The sequence below is a fragment of the Hyla sarda genome, chromosome 5 (assembly GCF_029499605.1).
Source record: "Hyla sarda isolate aHylSar1 chromosome 5, aHylSar1.hap1, whole genome shotgun sequence".
Classification (NCBI taxonomy): domain Eukaryota; kingdom Metazoa; phylum Chordata; class Amphibia; order Anura; family Hylidae; genus Hyla; species Hyla sarda.
Window position 1 is genome coordinate 204,408,633 of NC_079193.1, and position 16,321 is coordinate 204,424,953.

Sequence of the window (16,321 nt, forward strand, 5' to 3'; positions counted from 1 at the left end):
TGAAATGCAGGCATTTCCCTATGGCCTCAAACCGTCCCTGTGTCATAACCATACTGTAGATTGGGGTCTGGTAGAGGACGTCCCCGCTCCAGAATTGTCTGACACTGGGTTTTTAGACTCGGCCCATATGCAGCACGAGGTTCCAAAACATCCTGATTTTGGCTGAATTGACGGTGTGCCATCCATTGGGCCTAGCAAAAAATGAATCTGGGTGGTGGGCGATGAACTGTTGGGCGTACAAGTTTACCTGCTCCCCCATCAGATTCACAAAGTCGTCACTGTAATAATAACTAAAAAAGTCTATTTCAGTGTATCTGACTATGTCAATCGGGATTCCTGAGTCGCCAACAAACTCAGGAATCCAAGGCGTATATCCCTCTCCAGACAGGTTCACTGGTAGGGAGCTCCGGTAAAATTGTCTGGGGGTGGGGGGGAGGGGGTCAGACTCCTATTACGAGCGGCATGGATGCTCGCACTAATTTCCGGCATGGAGTCACTATCATAGGGGGGATGCGGCCACAAGAAAGTAGGATCTTCCTCGCCCTCACTGGCAGATTCGGTGTCGGATGCAAGTAAGACATTTGCCTCCTCCACCGAATATTCTCGGCAGGCCATCACTTGTTTTTACTACAGTGGCAGGGGTTGGGTGATGATTGGAGGGTACTGGAGGCGGTGTGTGTGTGTGTGTGTGTAGGGGGGTGGAGTGTGTGTGTGTTTTGGTTCAAATTATATAACTGTGTGTGATTATATATCACACACCGTTATATTACAACAGCAACAAAAAAGAAAAAAACGCTGCGGCCAAGAAAAAAAAAATAAAGGTGGCAAAACACAGCACCCTGAAGCCCTAATAGGGCCCAGGTCATGCTGAACAATGTGCAGTGGACCCTTGGCTACCTATTAGGGGGTCGCGGGGGGGGGGGAGGGGGGGATTTTTCTTTTTTATTACAACACCATACCTGTCCCTCACCAAATCCCTCCCTGCACTAAGAGTGGCAGAAGGCCACTTAGTCTGCCCTGAGGGGCACAGATCTTCACTGAGGGGGGGGGGTCTCTGGCACCTTCTTTCAGCTCTGCCCGCTGACTGAGGTACGTGGGCTGGCAGAGCCGAGAGAAGGGAACATTAACCCCTCCCCTGCCAGCAGCTATTGGTTGGACAATCGTAGCTGCTCTCCTGGGGAGGTGACCTCATCGTCACTTCCCCCTAGCAACAGAAGGTGATTGGTGGTGTGTAGTACACCTTCAGTCACCTTCTGATTCCGGGTCATCGGATCACACGTGACCCGTATGACCGGAATTGACGCATATTGCAAGTCTGAAGGACCCCCCCAGGCATTAACACAGGATGTCTACTGAATTATTTCAGCAGGCATCCCGTTCCATTAACCACCCGGTTACCGGCAGTGAACGTTAGTGACTAGAAATAAAGAGAGATACAGATCACAAAGACCTTGTGTGTGTGAGAACAGGATTCAATTCCCATGCAATAATCCTATACACCAAAACAGCATATAAGGGGACATACTAATCACAGCCTCTAAAGGGCTTATCTTTTGCTACCACAAATCCAAACCTTTTTCAAGGCTCATACCTGCATATACCTGAATTGAATAGTGTTCCTGAACCAGCTACAGTAGTCAGTGAGGTGCAGAGATCTGTTTCACCCACCCACAAAGCGTATTCAAGTTACACCTATATACCAATAAGGCCTGTCAACACAGTAGTGATTTGTCACTATAATAGTGTTCCTGAACCAGCTACAGTAGCCAGTAAGGTGCAGTGATCTGTGCCCCCACTTACAAAGTGTATTCGAGTGGCAACTATATATCTATAGGGCCTGTCAACACAGTTCTGAATAGAATAGATTTCCTCAAACACATACTCATTGTGCTGTCATCTCTGCCACGCAAAAATGCGTTCAAAGCTTTGAAACTTAGATTGTACATGTTGGTTGGTGAAAGTTCACACAGAAAGGATAGAAGTAACAAAAAAAAAAAAAAACATGTATGGAAGACAAGTTGGTGGACAGTGTAGCGGGCAAAAGACCCTTACCATGTTCTCTGCCAGTAAGAATGTTTATGGCAGTGTAATGGATGTATATATGTGCATATATACATATATATATATATATATATATATATATATATATATGTGTGTGTATATGTATGCAGCATAAAATGGCCATTTTGACAAAAGCCCCATCACCGTCATGCTACTCTGCTCCTTCATCACCCCCTCCATCGTGTAAGAAGATTCCTCTTTCTGGAGAAAGGTTTTGGAGCCCGCCGGCATACTCCGGAAAAGCATACCTTATATGGTATACATATGGTATGCCAGGACTGAGAACACCTCCCTAGTGAGGGTGGGAAGTTATGTTAATTGCAATGGTGATATAAGCTTGGACGTTTGGCAATAAAGGGCAGAATCAGAATTTTGAAATACTTGAAACTGACATGGCTCCGTATGACTTACTTTGGTATACACATTCTGATGATTTGGTCGGGAATAAGATAGTTACAAAGTAACTGATAAAATCCATATCAGTAGTACTAGTACAGTTAGCGGCAACAGCAGCCAGGTGTCATGTGGTAGCAGTGGGAGCCATGTCAGCCATCAGAAGGTCTCACTGCCTGAGAGAGGTTATGTGGTTTCACAGGATGATCCAGCTTTACTGGTATATTCCTGTCATATGACTTCTGAGGAGGAAGACTGACAATATGAGGGTGAGCCAACGGTCAGTGGCTTCCTTTGCATCTACACTCACATGGGGGAAGTGGAAAGATCCATTCTAGATGCCGTGCTTCCTCATCTCTGGCTTTGCCTCCCCCCCGCTCCAGAGAAGGATAGCACTATCCACGAGGAGGAGTTTTGTGGGGACAGTCAAGCTTTGGAGTATGTTGGCACGATGGTGGAGGTAGAATCAGTGGTCGAGCCCAGCACAAGTGGGACTGGTGGTGGTAGGGATACTGTAAGGCATCAAGGTGGCCATGCTGAGGGGGAGCAAGGAGCCCAAGAAAACCATGCAGAGAGAAGTGGCATGGAGGATGAGGAATTTGATGTGGTGTTGGACAGGACGTGGGAACCACTTGGGCATAGGCTGATGTGTTCACAGCAGGAGGGTAGTGGAAGTGAAGAAGAGCGTAGCCAAGGTAGGGGAAGAAAACCTGTATAAAGAAAAAGGCATAGGGCTGCTGGTCTGATGAGCTTAGGTGGCGGCGATGCTGCTGCATGTTCATATTGGAACTTCTTTTGTACCTTACCTGATGCAGAGAACGTGGTAATATGTCGTCTCTGCAAACAGAAAATAAGCCGTGGCCAGGGTCCGAGGCCTTGAGGGACAGTCGAGACGCCCCACAATGTTAGGAAAACGCTGCTGCTACTGATGATCCTCCAGATCCCTCCCAACTGTCTAACAGCCAGGTCTCTTCCACAGGCAGCATATTTTCATATTTTTCCTTATCTCTGTCATTCCCTCCTCCTCCGCGATCCCGTCAGTTATCCTTTGGGGAATCCATGTCCTCCAGACAACAGTATTCTCCCAGTCACCCTGTTGTAGTGCGCCTCAATTCATACCTAGCTAAGTTGTTGGTGGCGCAGGCCCTCCTATACCTTCCTGTGGACTCCACAGCCCTCAGGCAACTAATGGGGTGTGGCCAGCCCAGGTGGCGCATACCTAGTCGTGCAAGCCCACCAGCCATGTCATGACCACTTGTGTGTAGCGGGTACCCTAAGGTTCCTAACATAAAATTGCATATTGCTAGACTGCCACGACCAAACCTTAAAGGTGAATGGCCTATTGGCAGAGCAGCCCCAATGCTGTGCAAACTAGCGCCTGGCTCTGGGCCACGTAACTCTTTGACATGGCACCATGGTAGCAATGGCCGGCACGCAGCAACACACGTTTCAGTCTTATAATTGATCCCTGCTTTTGGTGAACTACCTGAAATCCTAGCAATCATCAGGTAAGCCCCGAAACCAGAGTCCATCGCCTGTGGGCTTCGTATCGCAAAAGAGGTGGTCGCCACCCAGCACTACGCCAGCATTTGTTTAGGGACCGACTCTTATCATTAGGTGGCTTTGACAAGGCAAGTGGGCTTGCATGTTTTGATCAAAAGGTACACTAACAACCTGTTGTTCTTGAAATTATGCTGAGAAGCAGTTATACCATAGTACAAGTTGTGGATGTGTAGCAATGTTGTGTCTCTGTATTTTTGAGTTAGATCAGCAGTATATCACCACCTTATCAATTATTTACCAGATTTATTAATTGTTATATATGATACCTATGTTATTTAATTCCTCTCTGACTTAGAATATGGATTAATGCAGTTTCTGCAGAAAATGTTATGAAAACTGCAACATATATTATGACCAGAAGGAAGCAAAAGGCCACAGTGTCAACCATTTTATATAAGTTACTGAATCCGCAGATGATTTGTTTGTAATAAATAGAAAGTTTTAAATTAGGCATAGAATTACATTTTAGGCTAGGTTAACACAGGGTATAATAAAGACAATAATGTAATCTATAAAAGCCTATGGGAAAGTGACCGTCACACTTTGTTTTAAAATACAGTGTGTGCATTGACAGACATTTTTCCATAGATATAAAAGGAGATCTGCAGCTCTAGACACATATCCCCTAACCTCAATATAGGGTATAAGTGTCTGATCATGAAGGGGTCTGAACGCTGGGACCCCCAGCAATCTTCTGTACGAGGCCCCGGCTCTGCCGACATGCTCCCTCCATGTATCTCTATAGGAGAGGTGAAGATGCAGTGTTCTCACATTCTCGCCTCTCCCATAGAGCTGTATGTAGGGGGCGTGTGTCGACCTCAGTGGCAATGCCGGGTCCCCGTACGTGAGATCGTGAGGGGTCCAATGTGCGATAGCCTAATAGGTGATCGGCTTTCCTAATAAATACTGATATGAATATATCAAACCTCTTATATTTGCATGTTACGAAGATCTTAATAAAATCTACAATGACTACAATGTTTCACTGTGAAAACAACCAGATGTTTCTATACCTGGGAAGGAGTTAAAGATTTCTGATAGAAATAAGAGCTTTTCTTAAGCAATTATACTCCAACAATCAATGAAGCAGAATCCATTGTTCAGAAGAAGAAAACTTTTTACTTTATTAAGTCATACACTTAAATAAAAATTTATAGAATTAAAAGACACTCAGACAATGTATTCGGTAAAACAAATAAAAGTCACTAAAATGCGTATAAAAACCAAACAGCATAAGAAAAAAAAAATCTAGTTCATGATTTTCTTTCCCATTTAACTGGACACAGCAAGAGATGTCTCTAAACACTTGCAAACAGGCAGGAGGATTCTGTATGGCAGCTGCCCCTAGTGAGTTTGAATGGATACTGTAAGAATGGCAGGCTTTATTTTCTCACGTCCTCTGTGTTGTCTTGTTGCTCCCTCTCCAACCTCATTTCTTTCAATTCTTGTCTGTACTTCCGTTCGATAAAACGTTTCTGATGAGCCATCTGGGGAAAGTTATCTGTGGAAAGGAGAAGAATGACATCACCTATGCTATGTCTGTTAGGCATTATTCTGCTTTATCTAGAAAAACAATACCAGAGCACACATTATTAACAGATAGACCCAAAAAGTAACGATGTGCCAGTAATAGTGCAGTGTAACAGAGATGTCACATTCAGCAAGACAGAGCTTGTCTTTAGGTGCAACTCATGATGTGGTCACAACTTTAGCTTTGCTAAGAGTTGTCCTGTAGTGCACATATTTCCCAAAAAGGTTTAGGATGTCTTTAAAAAGAAAAAACAAACACCCACACAACCAATCGCCAAGACTGGAATGTTGAGACGGCAATCCGAAAGTGGATAAATAAGTATGTCACAGGATTTATTAACTATGTTTGAGAAGACTCCTTAAGAGTTTCCTCAAGATTGCCGACTCCTACATGGAGAATATGTACATAACAAAATACTACATCCTGTAGCACACAAAATTATATTCCTTACTATTTATAAAAATATTTGGTGAACACAACTATCTGGTGAAAGCTAAGTATACAGAGAAGAGTTCTTAAGCTAGTGAGCTTATGCATGTAATGTATTGGTGTGCAAGTGACTAGTGTGTAAATACCAGTGGACAATGAAAACTTTACCTGGGCCTGACAGTTCCTCTTCCAATGACAAACTGAGCACTGCTATATGTATATAATATGCATCTTGCCAAGCAAAGCCTACCTGTGCTAGCTAAAACCAAATGCTGTAGAAGCACTATTGCGTGTATATACTTTTATTTTAAACTGCAATAAGAAAAAAAAAGAAAAAAGGGTTTGAGGGCATCTTTATTTAGTGTCATTTTGTGTGTGTTTATCCTTGCATTGTTCAATCCTATAGAGAAATGGGAAAACCTATGGCAAAATGGCAGAAAAATGCCACACTGCACTGGCACTAATCAAAAAAAAAAAAAAAAAAAAAACGAAGACAAACAAACAAAATAAAATAATAATAAAAAAAAAGCCTTCCATCTTCCCACCCTTAAATATAATTTTTTTTAAAATAGGTCCAAAACTGGAAACCGGATAATTTCTTAATATATATCTATATAATGGTAAGGGTTCATGCACACTGAGAGAATGTTGTGGAATTTCCTCAGCGGATGTGTGCCGCCCGGAATTAGCACTTATTTTACTGCAGGATAAGCGTTGGAAATAAAAGCCTCACTGTCAAATGGACCTTGCCAAGCAGATTCTGCCAAAACAGTAAAAATGTTTATTCTTTCGGCAGAATGTGAATCCACATCAGAAGTTCCGCTATAGTAGGTCTGTAATGTGGAGCAGAAAAACAGATTCCACTCAAATTTCCTCAGTGTGCATGGGCCCTTAGAATTCATTTTTATGATATAAATGTCCAAATCTTCCACACAGACATATAGGTAAAAGATAACATGCTGGCTACTAGCAACTACCAAAAGAGTTCATCTAGGAACTTAATCTAGGGATTTACCATAATTTATACCAGAAATTGGCATTAGTTGTAACAGAAATCTATGACTGTTCATATCTCGCTTCAATGGACTTCCATTGACCAGAAATTGGTGCAAATTGTAGCAGAAATCTAAAACAGCTCATTAATAGTGTAGACTTCAGCTTGTGGCACACAGACAGATAGCGATGCGCCAAATTTATTAGAAGGAAATAAGAAAGAAAAAAATCAGAAAGAAAGAAATAAGAAAGAAATTAAATACCATAGAATTAGGGACCTTAAAATGGTATAATGATAAAACATGCTATGTGGTCATCATAAGCCTCGCTTAGTTGACTCAAGACACAAAAAACAGAAGAAACACTTACACTTTTCCAAGGCATCCATGGCAGCTCCCATCTCAGCCTGCTGAATACTACAAGACATAAGAAAAAGGAAAAAAAGAATGAAAAACCTCCAATTAACCTAATTACCACCATCAACTTTAACTGAGCTTTTAAATCCTTTTAAGCGGCAATAAGACAAGAAAATGAGAAAGAGATACACAATTTTTCTTGAGGGTCTTTAAAAAAAAAAAAAAAAAACTTCACACATTTAAACGATAGTTCTGTGATTGCTTTCTCTTTCCAACGTATTAGCAAACCGCCAATTTCTTTGCTACTATTCAATATATTTTTTTTTCTTTGTATTTCCCAATTTCTAAACTCAGCCCACAAGCATGGAGATTTTGTTAATTGTTTTGTGTCTGAATAGCTTTAACGCGTCCCCATGCGCCAGCGAGCTTCACTGTCCTAATGAAATACTTTGTAAAGAGAACAGAAAGCGCGTTAAGCGTCCAATCTTTCCTTCATAAAGAGGCTGCACGCAATTACCCGCTCCTCACTCCCCCTTTGATTAATGACAGTCAGCCAACAAAACCTACATTAAAAAAAATCATCAACAGCCGAATGGAAAGGAAAAAAAAAAAAACAACCCACACAGAACCATTATTAATGGATCCTCACTAGAAAACTGAGTAAATAATATAATAACATTCCTTCTGGATGGGTAGAACAACTCAAACAGAATTCGGTCACAGATGGGTAACAATAGGAGCTGTCAAAGAGCACAAGGAAAGGGGATGCAACATGGATTTTCTGTCAACCTTTCCTTCAAAGATGTCATGTTGCAGCAGAAATGTATATGGCTTTGTTCATATGTATGTAATGAACTGACAATACGTCTATGATTTAGCTAATTACAGCTGACATTACAAGCAAGGGGTATGTTATTATGTTCGTCATAAGTAACCAAGCATAATGACTCAAAATTGTTTGCTACCTTGAAGTCAAGACAGGACAGGGCCGTAGAGGGAACATAACTTATTAATGTGTGTGATGCGTATTGCTGGAGCCACTAGATTAGAAACCTTTTCAGCATTATCTATTAATCAAACAAAAAGAAAGCTTTTAAATTACCTCGGCCCTTTACCGCAGCCAATTCGTTCGCCTTTGAAATATACAGCAACGGTATATGTCCTTGCGTGAGAAGGTCCAACAGTTTGAAGAGTCCTGCAATAAATAAAAAAAAACATCTTGGACTTAAAAACCTCAACTGAAGGGTATTGTGAATTTTAGATTGGTTTCTTCAGTGCAGTAAATAGGATTTATTTGCATCTATTTGTGCTTTCTGGTTGTCCTTACTAAAGTTCAGAAAAATTAAAAAGGGTACACTTTGTGAAGCTGAATTAGGTCATTTGCAGCACAGACTTGCATAACTGCATACTCTAGATTTTAGTGTAGAAAAAATGGGCATAGGAAGGCAATAAAGTGTATAAGTGTAAAGTGGAGTCCACAAAACATTTCCGTGCAGAGATCATGCAAAAATACGACCACAGTTTTATAGATTAGAGCAAATCGGTAGATAAAATTAGATATGCACAGAATGTAATGCAGTGTAAACTCACCCTAATTGTGCTTTTACACCACAACTTGTGCCTCTAAGCCACAGATATGTCAGAAAAAAATGTACAAAGGGATGCTGACAAATCCATGTTTGGATAGGAATGGGCCCCATTTAATAAAATGACCCAAACATAGTTAGCTAGTGATTTTCCTAATGTATGCAAGTTTTGACTTGGACTAAAAAGCACCGCAGACTATGCTTTTCAGTTCAAGGCAAAACTTATATAAGTTTGGAAAATGACCAGAATGTAGTCACTAGCTAAAGTACAGTTACATCAGCATTCCCTCTATGACATTTTTCGTACGTATCAGTGCCTCAAATCATGGTATAAATGTGGCCCAAGTCACTTAGGAAACAACCTTACACTGTCCTATCATTTCATGGAACATATGGCCAAGAATAGTCCAATTAAAAACAAAAAACAAAAACAAACTATGAATGCTATATAAGTATGCAAAATAATAAAAAGAAAACGCTTGCCCCATAAAGACTGGGGGGGGGGGGGCACTGTTGCTTATATAGTGCAGCATAATTTATTTTTAGAGAATAATGTAAAGGTTCCTGTGTATGCCTTGTGTATGTCTATTTTAGCTGATTTGTGATAGGTTGTCTGCTTGATTCCTTTACCTCAGATATGGCTCTCCTAAAGCATCCTACTTTTCTCATAATCCTTGGTGCCAAGTGATAGCACACGCTATAGAATCTCAGTGTACTCCTATGTGATGCAGCTTCAGCCTGTATACTTGTGATAGGCTTCTCCCTGCTGCATCTTACAAGAAAGAGGCATAGGAAAGCAGTGTGAAGTTGTATCTCATAGGACACACTAAAGAATCTGCACACAAGCGATAGAGACAAGCAGTGCGAGTCAGAGGACTTTTATAATGGTGTGGGTTATCACTGTAGGGACTACTACATTCTTGCAGTACTTCTCCCTTAGAGCTGAAATCACACTGGTCAAAAAAATAAAGGGAACACTAAGATAACACATCCTGTTGACAACAAAATTACACAAAAATTATCAATGGAAATCAAATTTATCAACCCATGGAGGTCTGGATATGGAGTCACACTCAAAATCAAAGTGGAAAACCACACTAAAGGCTGATCTAACTTTGATGTAATGTCCTTAAAACAAGACAAAATGAGGCTCAGTAGTGTGTGTGGCCTCCACGTGCCCATATGACTTCCCCACAATGCCTGGGCATGCTTCTGATGAGGTGGTGGATGGTCTCCTGAGCATCCACCAACTCCTGGACAGTCTGTGGTGCAACGTGGCGTTGGTGGATGGAGCGAGACATGATGTCCCAGATGTGCTCAATCGGATTCAGGTCTGGGGAACGGGTGGGCCAGTCCATAGCATCAATGCCTTCCTCTTACAGGAACTGCTGACACAATCCAGTCACATGAGGTCCAGCATTGTCTTGCATTAGGAGGAACCCAGGGCCAACCGCACCAGCATATGGTCTCAAAAGGGGTCTGAGGATCTCATTTCGGTACCTAATGGCAGTCAGGCTACCTCTGGCAAGCACATGCAGGGCTCCCACACCATTACTGACTCACCGCCAAATCCATCATGCTGGAGGATGTTGCAGGCGGCATAACATTCTCCACGACATCTCCAGACTCTGCCACGTCTGTCACATGTGCTCAGTGTGAACCTGCTTTCATCTTTGGAGAGCACAGAGTGCCAGTGACGGATATGCCAATCTTGATGTTCTCTGGCAAATACCAAACGTCCTGCACGGTGTTGGGATGTAAGCACAATCCCCACCTGTGGACATCGGGCCTCATACCACCCTCATTGAGTTTGTTTCTGGCCGGTGGAGTGGACACATGCACATTTGTGGCCTGCTGGAGGTCATTTAGCAGTGATCTGGCAGTGCTCCTCCTTGCACAAAGACAGAGGTAGCGGTCCTGCTGCTGGGTTGTTCCCCTTCTATGGCCTTCTCCACGTCTCCTGATGTACTGGCCTGTCTCCGGGTAGCTCCTCCATGCTCTGCACACTACGCAGACAAACACAGCATATCTTCTTGCCACAGCTTGCATTGATGTGCCATCCTGGATGAGCTGCACTAACTGAGCCACTTGTGTGGGTTGTAGACTCAGTCTCATGCTACAACTAGAGTGAAAGCACCGCCAGCATTCAAAAGTGACCAAAACATGAGCCAGGAAGCATAAGAACAGAGAAGTGGTCTGTGATCACCACCTGCAGACCACTCCTTTATTGGTGGTGTCTTGCTAATTGACTAATTTCCACCTGTTGTCTGTTCCATTTGCCCAACAGCATGTGAAATTGATTGTCAATCAGTGTTGCTTCCTGAGTGGACAGTGTAATTTCACAGAAGTGTGATTGATTTGGAGTTACATTGTGTTGTTTAAGTGTTCCCTTTATTTTTTTGAGCAGTGTATATCTTCAGCATTAGGGACCTAAAGAGGAACAAGAAGTGTGGTGCTGTGCGAAAGTGAAAAAGGGATGTAATTCCAAGCTGGCAGGAAGCATGTAATATGATGACCATGTAATACTGTAGTTTACACAAGTATGACTGTACTGGACTGTTGGTCTGAGTAGGTATGACCCAGCTGCAATAATAAAAAGGAGCAGAATGTATGGATGCAGATGAGATGGGATAAGAGAAAATACAGTGGTCCCCAGACATACGATGGCCCCGACAAACAATCGTTTCAACATACGATGGCCTCTAAGACGCCATCGTATGTTGAAGGCAGCATCAACATACGATGCTTCTGCGAGTCGGGGCCATCGCAAAAACGGCTATATGGTAGGGCTGACTGCTTCAGCTGCCGCTGGATAGCCGTTTAACGTGCCCCACTCAATGTTAATTACATGTCCCCACCGCTCCGGCCCATCAGTTCACCGCTCCTGTGCTGCCGCTGCCCTGCACCATCGCTCTCCCTCGCCAAAAGGGGCGGTGAGAGAGGTGACATAATGACGCCAATGGAGAGCGATAGCACAGGGCAGCAGCGACAAAGTGATACGACAGCAGAGGAGTGGCGAACTGATGGGCCGGAGCGGTGGGGACATGTGAGTATCATTGTGCATCCATGTACAAAACCCTCAACACACGATGGCTTCAACAAACGATGGTCCGCCTGGAACCAATTACCATTATATGTTGAGGGACCGTTGTATACTGCTTCCTTAGGGCCCTCTTACAAGCTTCTGTAGCAGTCACGGCTGCCCTGAAAGATCATGCATTGCAGGCAGCAACTGGACTTGCCGCTTAACACAGAGGTAAGTCCAGGTGCTGCCTGAAATTAGCAGTGAATCGCAGGTATGAGTGGCTGCAGCTAGCCACTAGCACTTGGGGTTCACTGATAATTGCATGAGGCATCTGGACTTGCCACTACATAAAACAGCAAGTCCAGGTGCTGCCTGCAATGTAGGATAGCATGCGGCAGATACAGCTAATACTGCTTCATGTAAGAGCTCCCTTAACCCCTTAAGGACCACGGGTTTTTCCGTTTTTGCACCATATTTTTTCCTCCTCACCTTTTAAAAATCATAACCCTTTCAATTTTTCACCTAAAAATCCATATGATGGCTTATTTTTTGCGCCACCAATTCTACTTTGCAGTGACATCAGTAATTTTATCCAAAAATCTACGGTGAAACGGAAAAAATAAATCATTGTGCGATGAAATTGAAGAAAAAGCGCCATTTTGTAACTTTTGGGGGCTTCCCTTTCTACGCAGTACATTTTTCGGTAAAAATGACACCTTATCTTTATTCTGTAGGTCCATACGATTAAAATGATACCCTACTTATATAGGTTTGATTTTGTCGTACTTCTGGAAAAAATCATAACTACCGTATATACTCGAGTATAAGCCGACCCGAGTATAAGCCGAGACCCCTAATTTCAACCCAAAATCCCAGGAAAAGTTATTGACTCGAGTATAAGCCTAGGGTGGGAAATACCTCATCCCCCCCTGTCATCATCCAGACCCGTCATTAACATCCTCATCATCATCCCCTTGTCATCATCCCACACATCCCCCCTTCATCATCCTCTTATCATCCCACACATCCCCCCTTCATCATCCCCTTATCATCCCACACATCCCCCCTTCATCATCCCCTTGTCATCATCCCACACATCCCCCCTTCATCATCCCCTTATCATCCCACACATCCCCCCTTCATCATCCCCTTATCATCCCGCACATCCCCCCTTCATCATCCCCTTATCATCCCACACATCCCCCCTTCATCATCCCCTTATCATCCCGCACATCCCCCCTTCATCATCCCCTTATCATCCCACACATCCCCCCTTCATCATCCCCTTATCATCCCACACATCCCCCCTTCATCATCCCCTTATCATCCCGCACATCCCCCCTTCATCATCCCCTTATCATCCCACACCCCCCCCTTCATCATCCCCTTATCATCCCACACATCCCCCCTTCATCATCCCCTTATCATCCCGCACATCCCCCCTTCATCATCCCCTTATCATCCCGCACATCCCCCCCTTCATCATCCCCTTATCATCCCACACCCCCCCCCTTCATCATCCCCTTGTCATCATCCCACACATCCCCCCTTCATCATCCCCTTATCATCCCACACATCCCCCCTTCATCATCCCCTTATCATCCCGCACATCCCCCCTTCATCATCCCCTTATCATCCCACCCCCCCCCCTTCATCATCCCCACCCCCCTTCATCATCCCCACACCCCCCCTTCATCATCCTCTTCTCATCATTCGCCCTCAGTGGTCTTCAACCTGCGGACCTCCAGAGGTTTCAAAACTACAACTCCCAGCAAGCCCGGGCAGCCATCGGCTGTCCGGGCTTGCTGGGAGTTGTAGTTTTGAAACCTCCGGAGGTCCGCAGGTTGAAGACCACTGCGGCCTTCAACATCATCCAGCCCCCTCTCACCCCCCTTTAGTTCTGAGTACTCACCTCCGCTCGGCGCTGGTCCGGTCCTGCAGGGCTGTCCGGTGAGGAGGTGGTCCGGTGAGGAGGTGGTCCGGGCTGCTATCTTCACCGGGGGCGCCTCTTCTCCGCGCTTCCGGCCCGGAATAGAGGCGTTGCCTTGACAATGACGCAGAAGCACCTATGCGTCGTTGTCACGGCAACGTGACTATTCTGAGGCCGGGCCCGAAGCGCTTAGAAGAGGCCTCCCCGGTGAAGATAGCAGCCCGGAACCACTATCCCACCGGACCACCTCCTCACCGGACAGTCCTGCAGGACCGGACCAGCGCCGAGCGGAGGTGAGTACTCAGAACTAAAGGGGGTGAGAGGGGGCTGGATGATGTTGAAGGCCGCAGTGGTCTTCAACCTGCGGACCTCCGGAGGTTTCAAAACTACAACTCCCAGCAAGCCCGGACAGCCGATGGCTGCCCGGGCTTGCTGGGAGTTGTAGTTTTGAAACCTCTGGAGGTCCGCAGGTTGAAGACCACTGCGGGTGGGGGAGTTCACTCGAGTATAAGCCGAGGGGGGTGTTTTCAGCACGAAAAATCGTGCTGAAAAACTCGGCCTATACTCGAGTATATACGGTACCTGCAGGAAAAGTTATACGTTTAAAATTGTCATTTTCTGAGCCCTATAACTTTTTTATTTTTCCGCATATGGGGCGGCATGAGGGATAATATTTTGCGCCGTGATCTGAAGTTTTTATCAGTACCATTTTCGTTCTGATCAGACTCTTTAATCGCTTTTTATTCATTTTTTCATGATCTAAAACGTGACCAAAAATACACTATTTTGGACTTTTGAATTTTTTTGCGTGTACGCCATTGACCCTGCGGTTTAATTAATTATATTTTTTATAGTTCGAACATTTACGCACGCGGCGATACCACATATGTTAATATTTATCTTTATTTACATTTTTTTTTTATGGGAAAAGGGGGGTGATTTGGACTTTTATTAGGGAAAGGGTTAAATCACATTTATTAACTTTTTTTTACACTTTTTTTTGCAATGTTATAGCTCCCATAGGGGGCTATAACATTGCAGTGAACAGTGCTGGCAATCAGTGTATGCAAAGCCATAGCTTTGCATTGATCAGAGTTATCGGAGGTCAATTGCTCAAGCCTGAATCTCAGGCTTGGAGCAATCAATCGCCGATCGTACGCGCCAGAGGAAGGTGAGTGACCCTCCGCTCGCATGCTAGCTGATCAGGACACCGCATTTTCACTGCTGTGGTCCCGATCAGTCCCACCGAGCAGGCGTGAAGCTTTTACTTTGGTTTCAGACGGGGCATTCAACTTTGAACGTTGCGTCTAAAGGGTTAGTGTGTGGCACTGCGATCTCTGCCGCGCTCTTAGCCCCGGGTACCGGCTTCAGTTACCGACCCGTTATGACCCACATGACCCCATGTTATATCGCGGGAGCCAGCCACGGACGTAAATATACGTCCGTGGTCGTTAAGGGATTAAACAAAGCCTTAACAAATTTCAGAGAAGCTTATTAGGAGCAAACACGTAAGAAAAAAGAGGTCTTTAAAAAACATTAAATTAAAAGAAAAATCTTTTAACGCAAAAGATTTATGTGCATGTAATGAAATAGTTACCATATGTAGTATACCAAGTGAGCAAAATAAAGTGGCCTACAGGTGCAATAGAAAGATTCTTCCATTTATAAAGGAAATAAACAATGTAAACTACTAGAACATGGCACTCACTTGTACAGGGGAATGTCTGGCTCTTTCCCTTCGGTTCTTAGAGTCAGACAACACTGCTGAAGCTGGGACTTTGGATCATTCCAGTCTTGATTTAAAATAAACTCCTGTAGATCAAAGTAAATGGAAGAATCGGTCAGCTCTAAATAGCACTTGATAGACTCTTAAAAAACAATACATGAGACACTAGGAATCACTTGGTCAAATGTATCGGAACAATAACCTTTTGTTATTTAGTCCCGCAAAAGAGAAGATATTATAAATCACTGGCTGTATACTACAACTCCCTTCCAAACAAGTTTTGATTAATTTGCTTTGTCACACTGTTCCTAGCCGCCAATGATTGACTGTTCTATGAGTCTACTACATAAGTGCCTAACTCACTATGTGATGCCCCCTGAGACGGCTATCTTTTCTGAAAAGTGATTTCCTGCTTACTTATTGACACCCTGAGGGTATTTGAAGAATGTTATCTTTTTGTCTTGCCAATCCATCCACATCGAACATATATCTAAAGCGTAAATCAACTTGCAAGGTTATGTCCATAGTCTGTTTCCACTGCCGTGGCTTAACCCTTTCGTAGCTGTCAGGAAGGAACATGACTTTCTGTTCTATTTAGATAAGAGTTAGAAGCTAATACGGTACTAAATGTCATTTACCTTCAGTCTTGGGAAGAAGCACACATTCATAAATGTGTGAACGTATTCCAAGTCCTTGTCGATATAAAGTGCAGCAATAAAAGCTACAGG

General features: G+C 43.8%; 1 protein-coding gene across 1 annotated transcript in view; it reads right to left on the bottom strand.

Annotated features, from left to right (window-relative positions):
- Positions 1–5,122: 5,122 nt before the first annotated feature.
- DROSHA (drosha ribonuclease III) overlaps positions 5,123–16,321 on the bottom strand; it is a 261,155-nt gene continuing 249,956 nt past the window's right edge. Inside the window, exons 28-32 of the mRNA XM_056520973.1 lie at positions 16,232–16,314; positions 15,576–15,679; positions 8,429–8,521; positions 7,340–7,386; positions 5,123–5,518 (exon numbers count right to left, since the gene is read on the bottom strand). Coding sequence (XP_056376948.1) covers positions 5,400–5,518; positions 7,340–7,386; positions 8,429–8,521; positions 15,576–15,679; positions 16,232–16,314 — 446 coding nt within the window. The 3' untranslated portion in view covers positions 5,123–5,399. The remainder of the gene's footprint in view (positions 5,519–7,339; positions 7,387–8,428; positions 8,522–15,575; positions 15,680–16,231; positions 16,315–16,321) is intronic.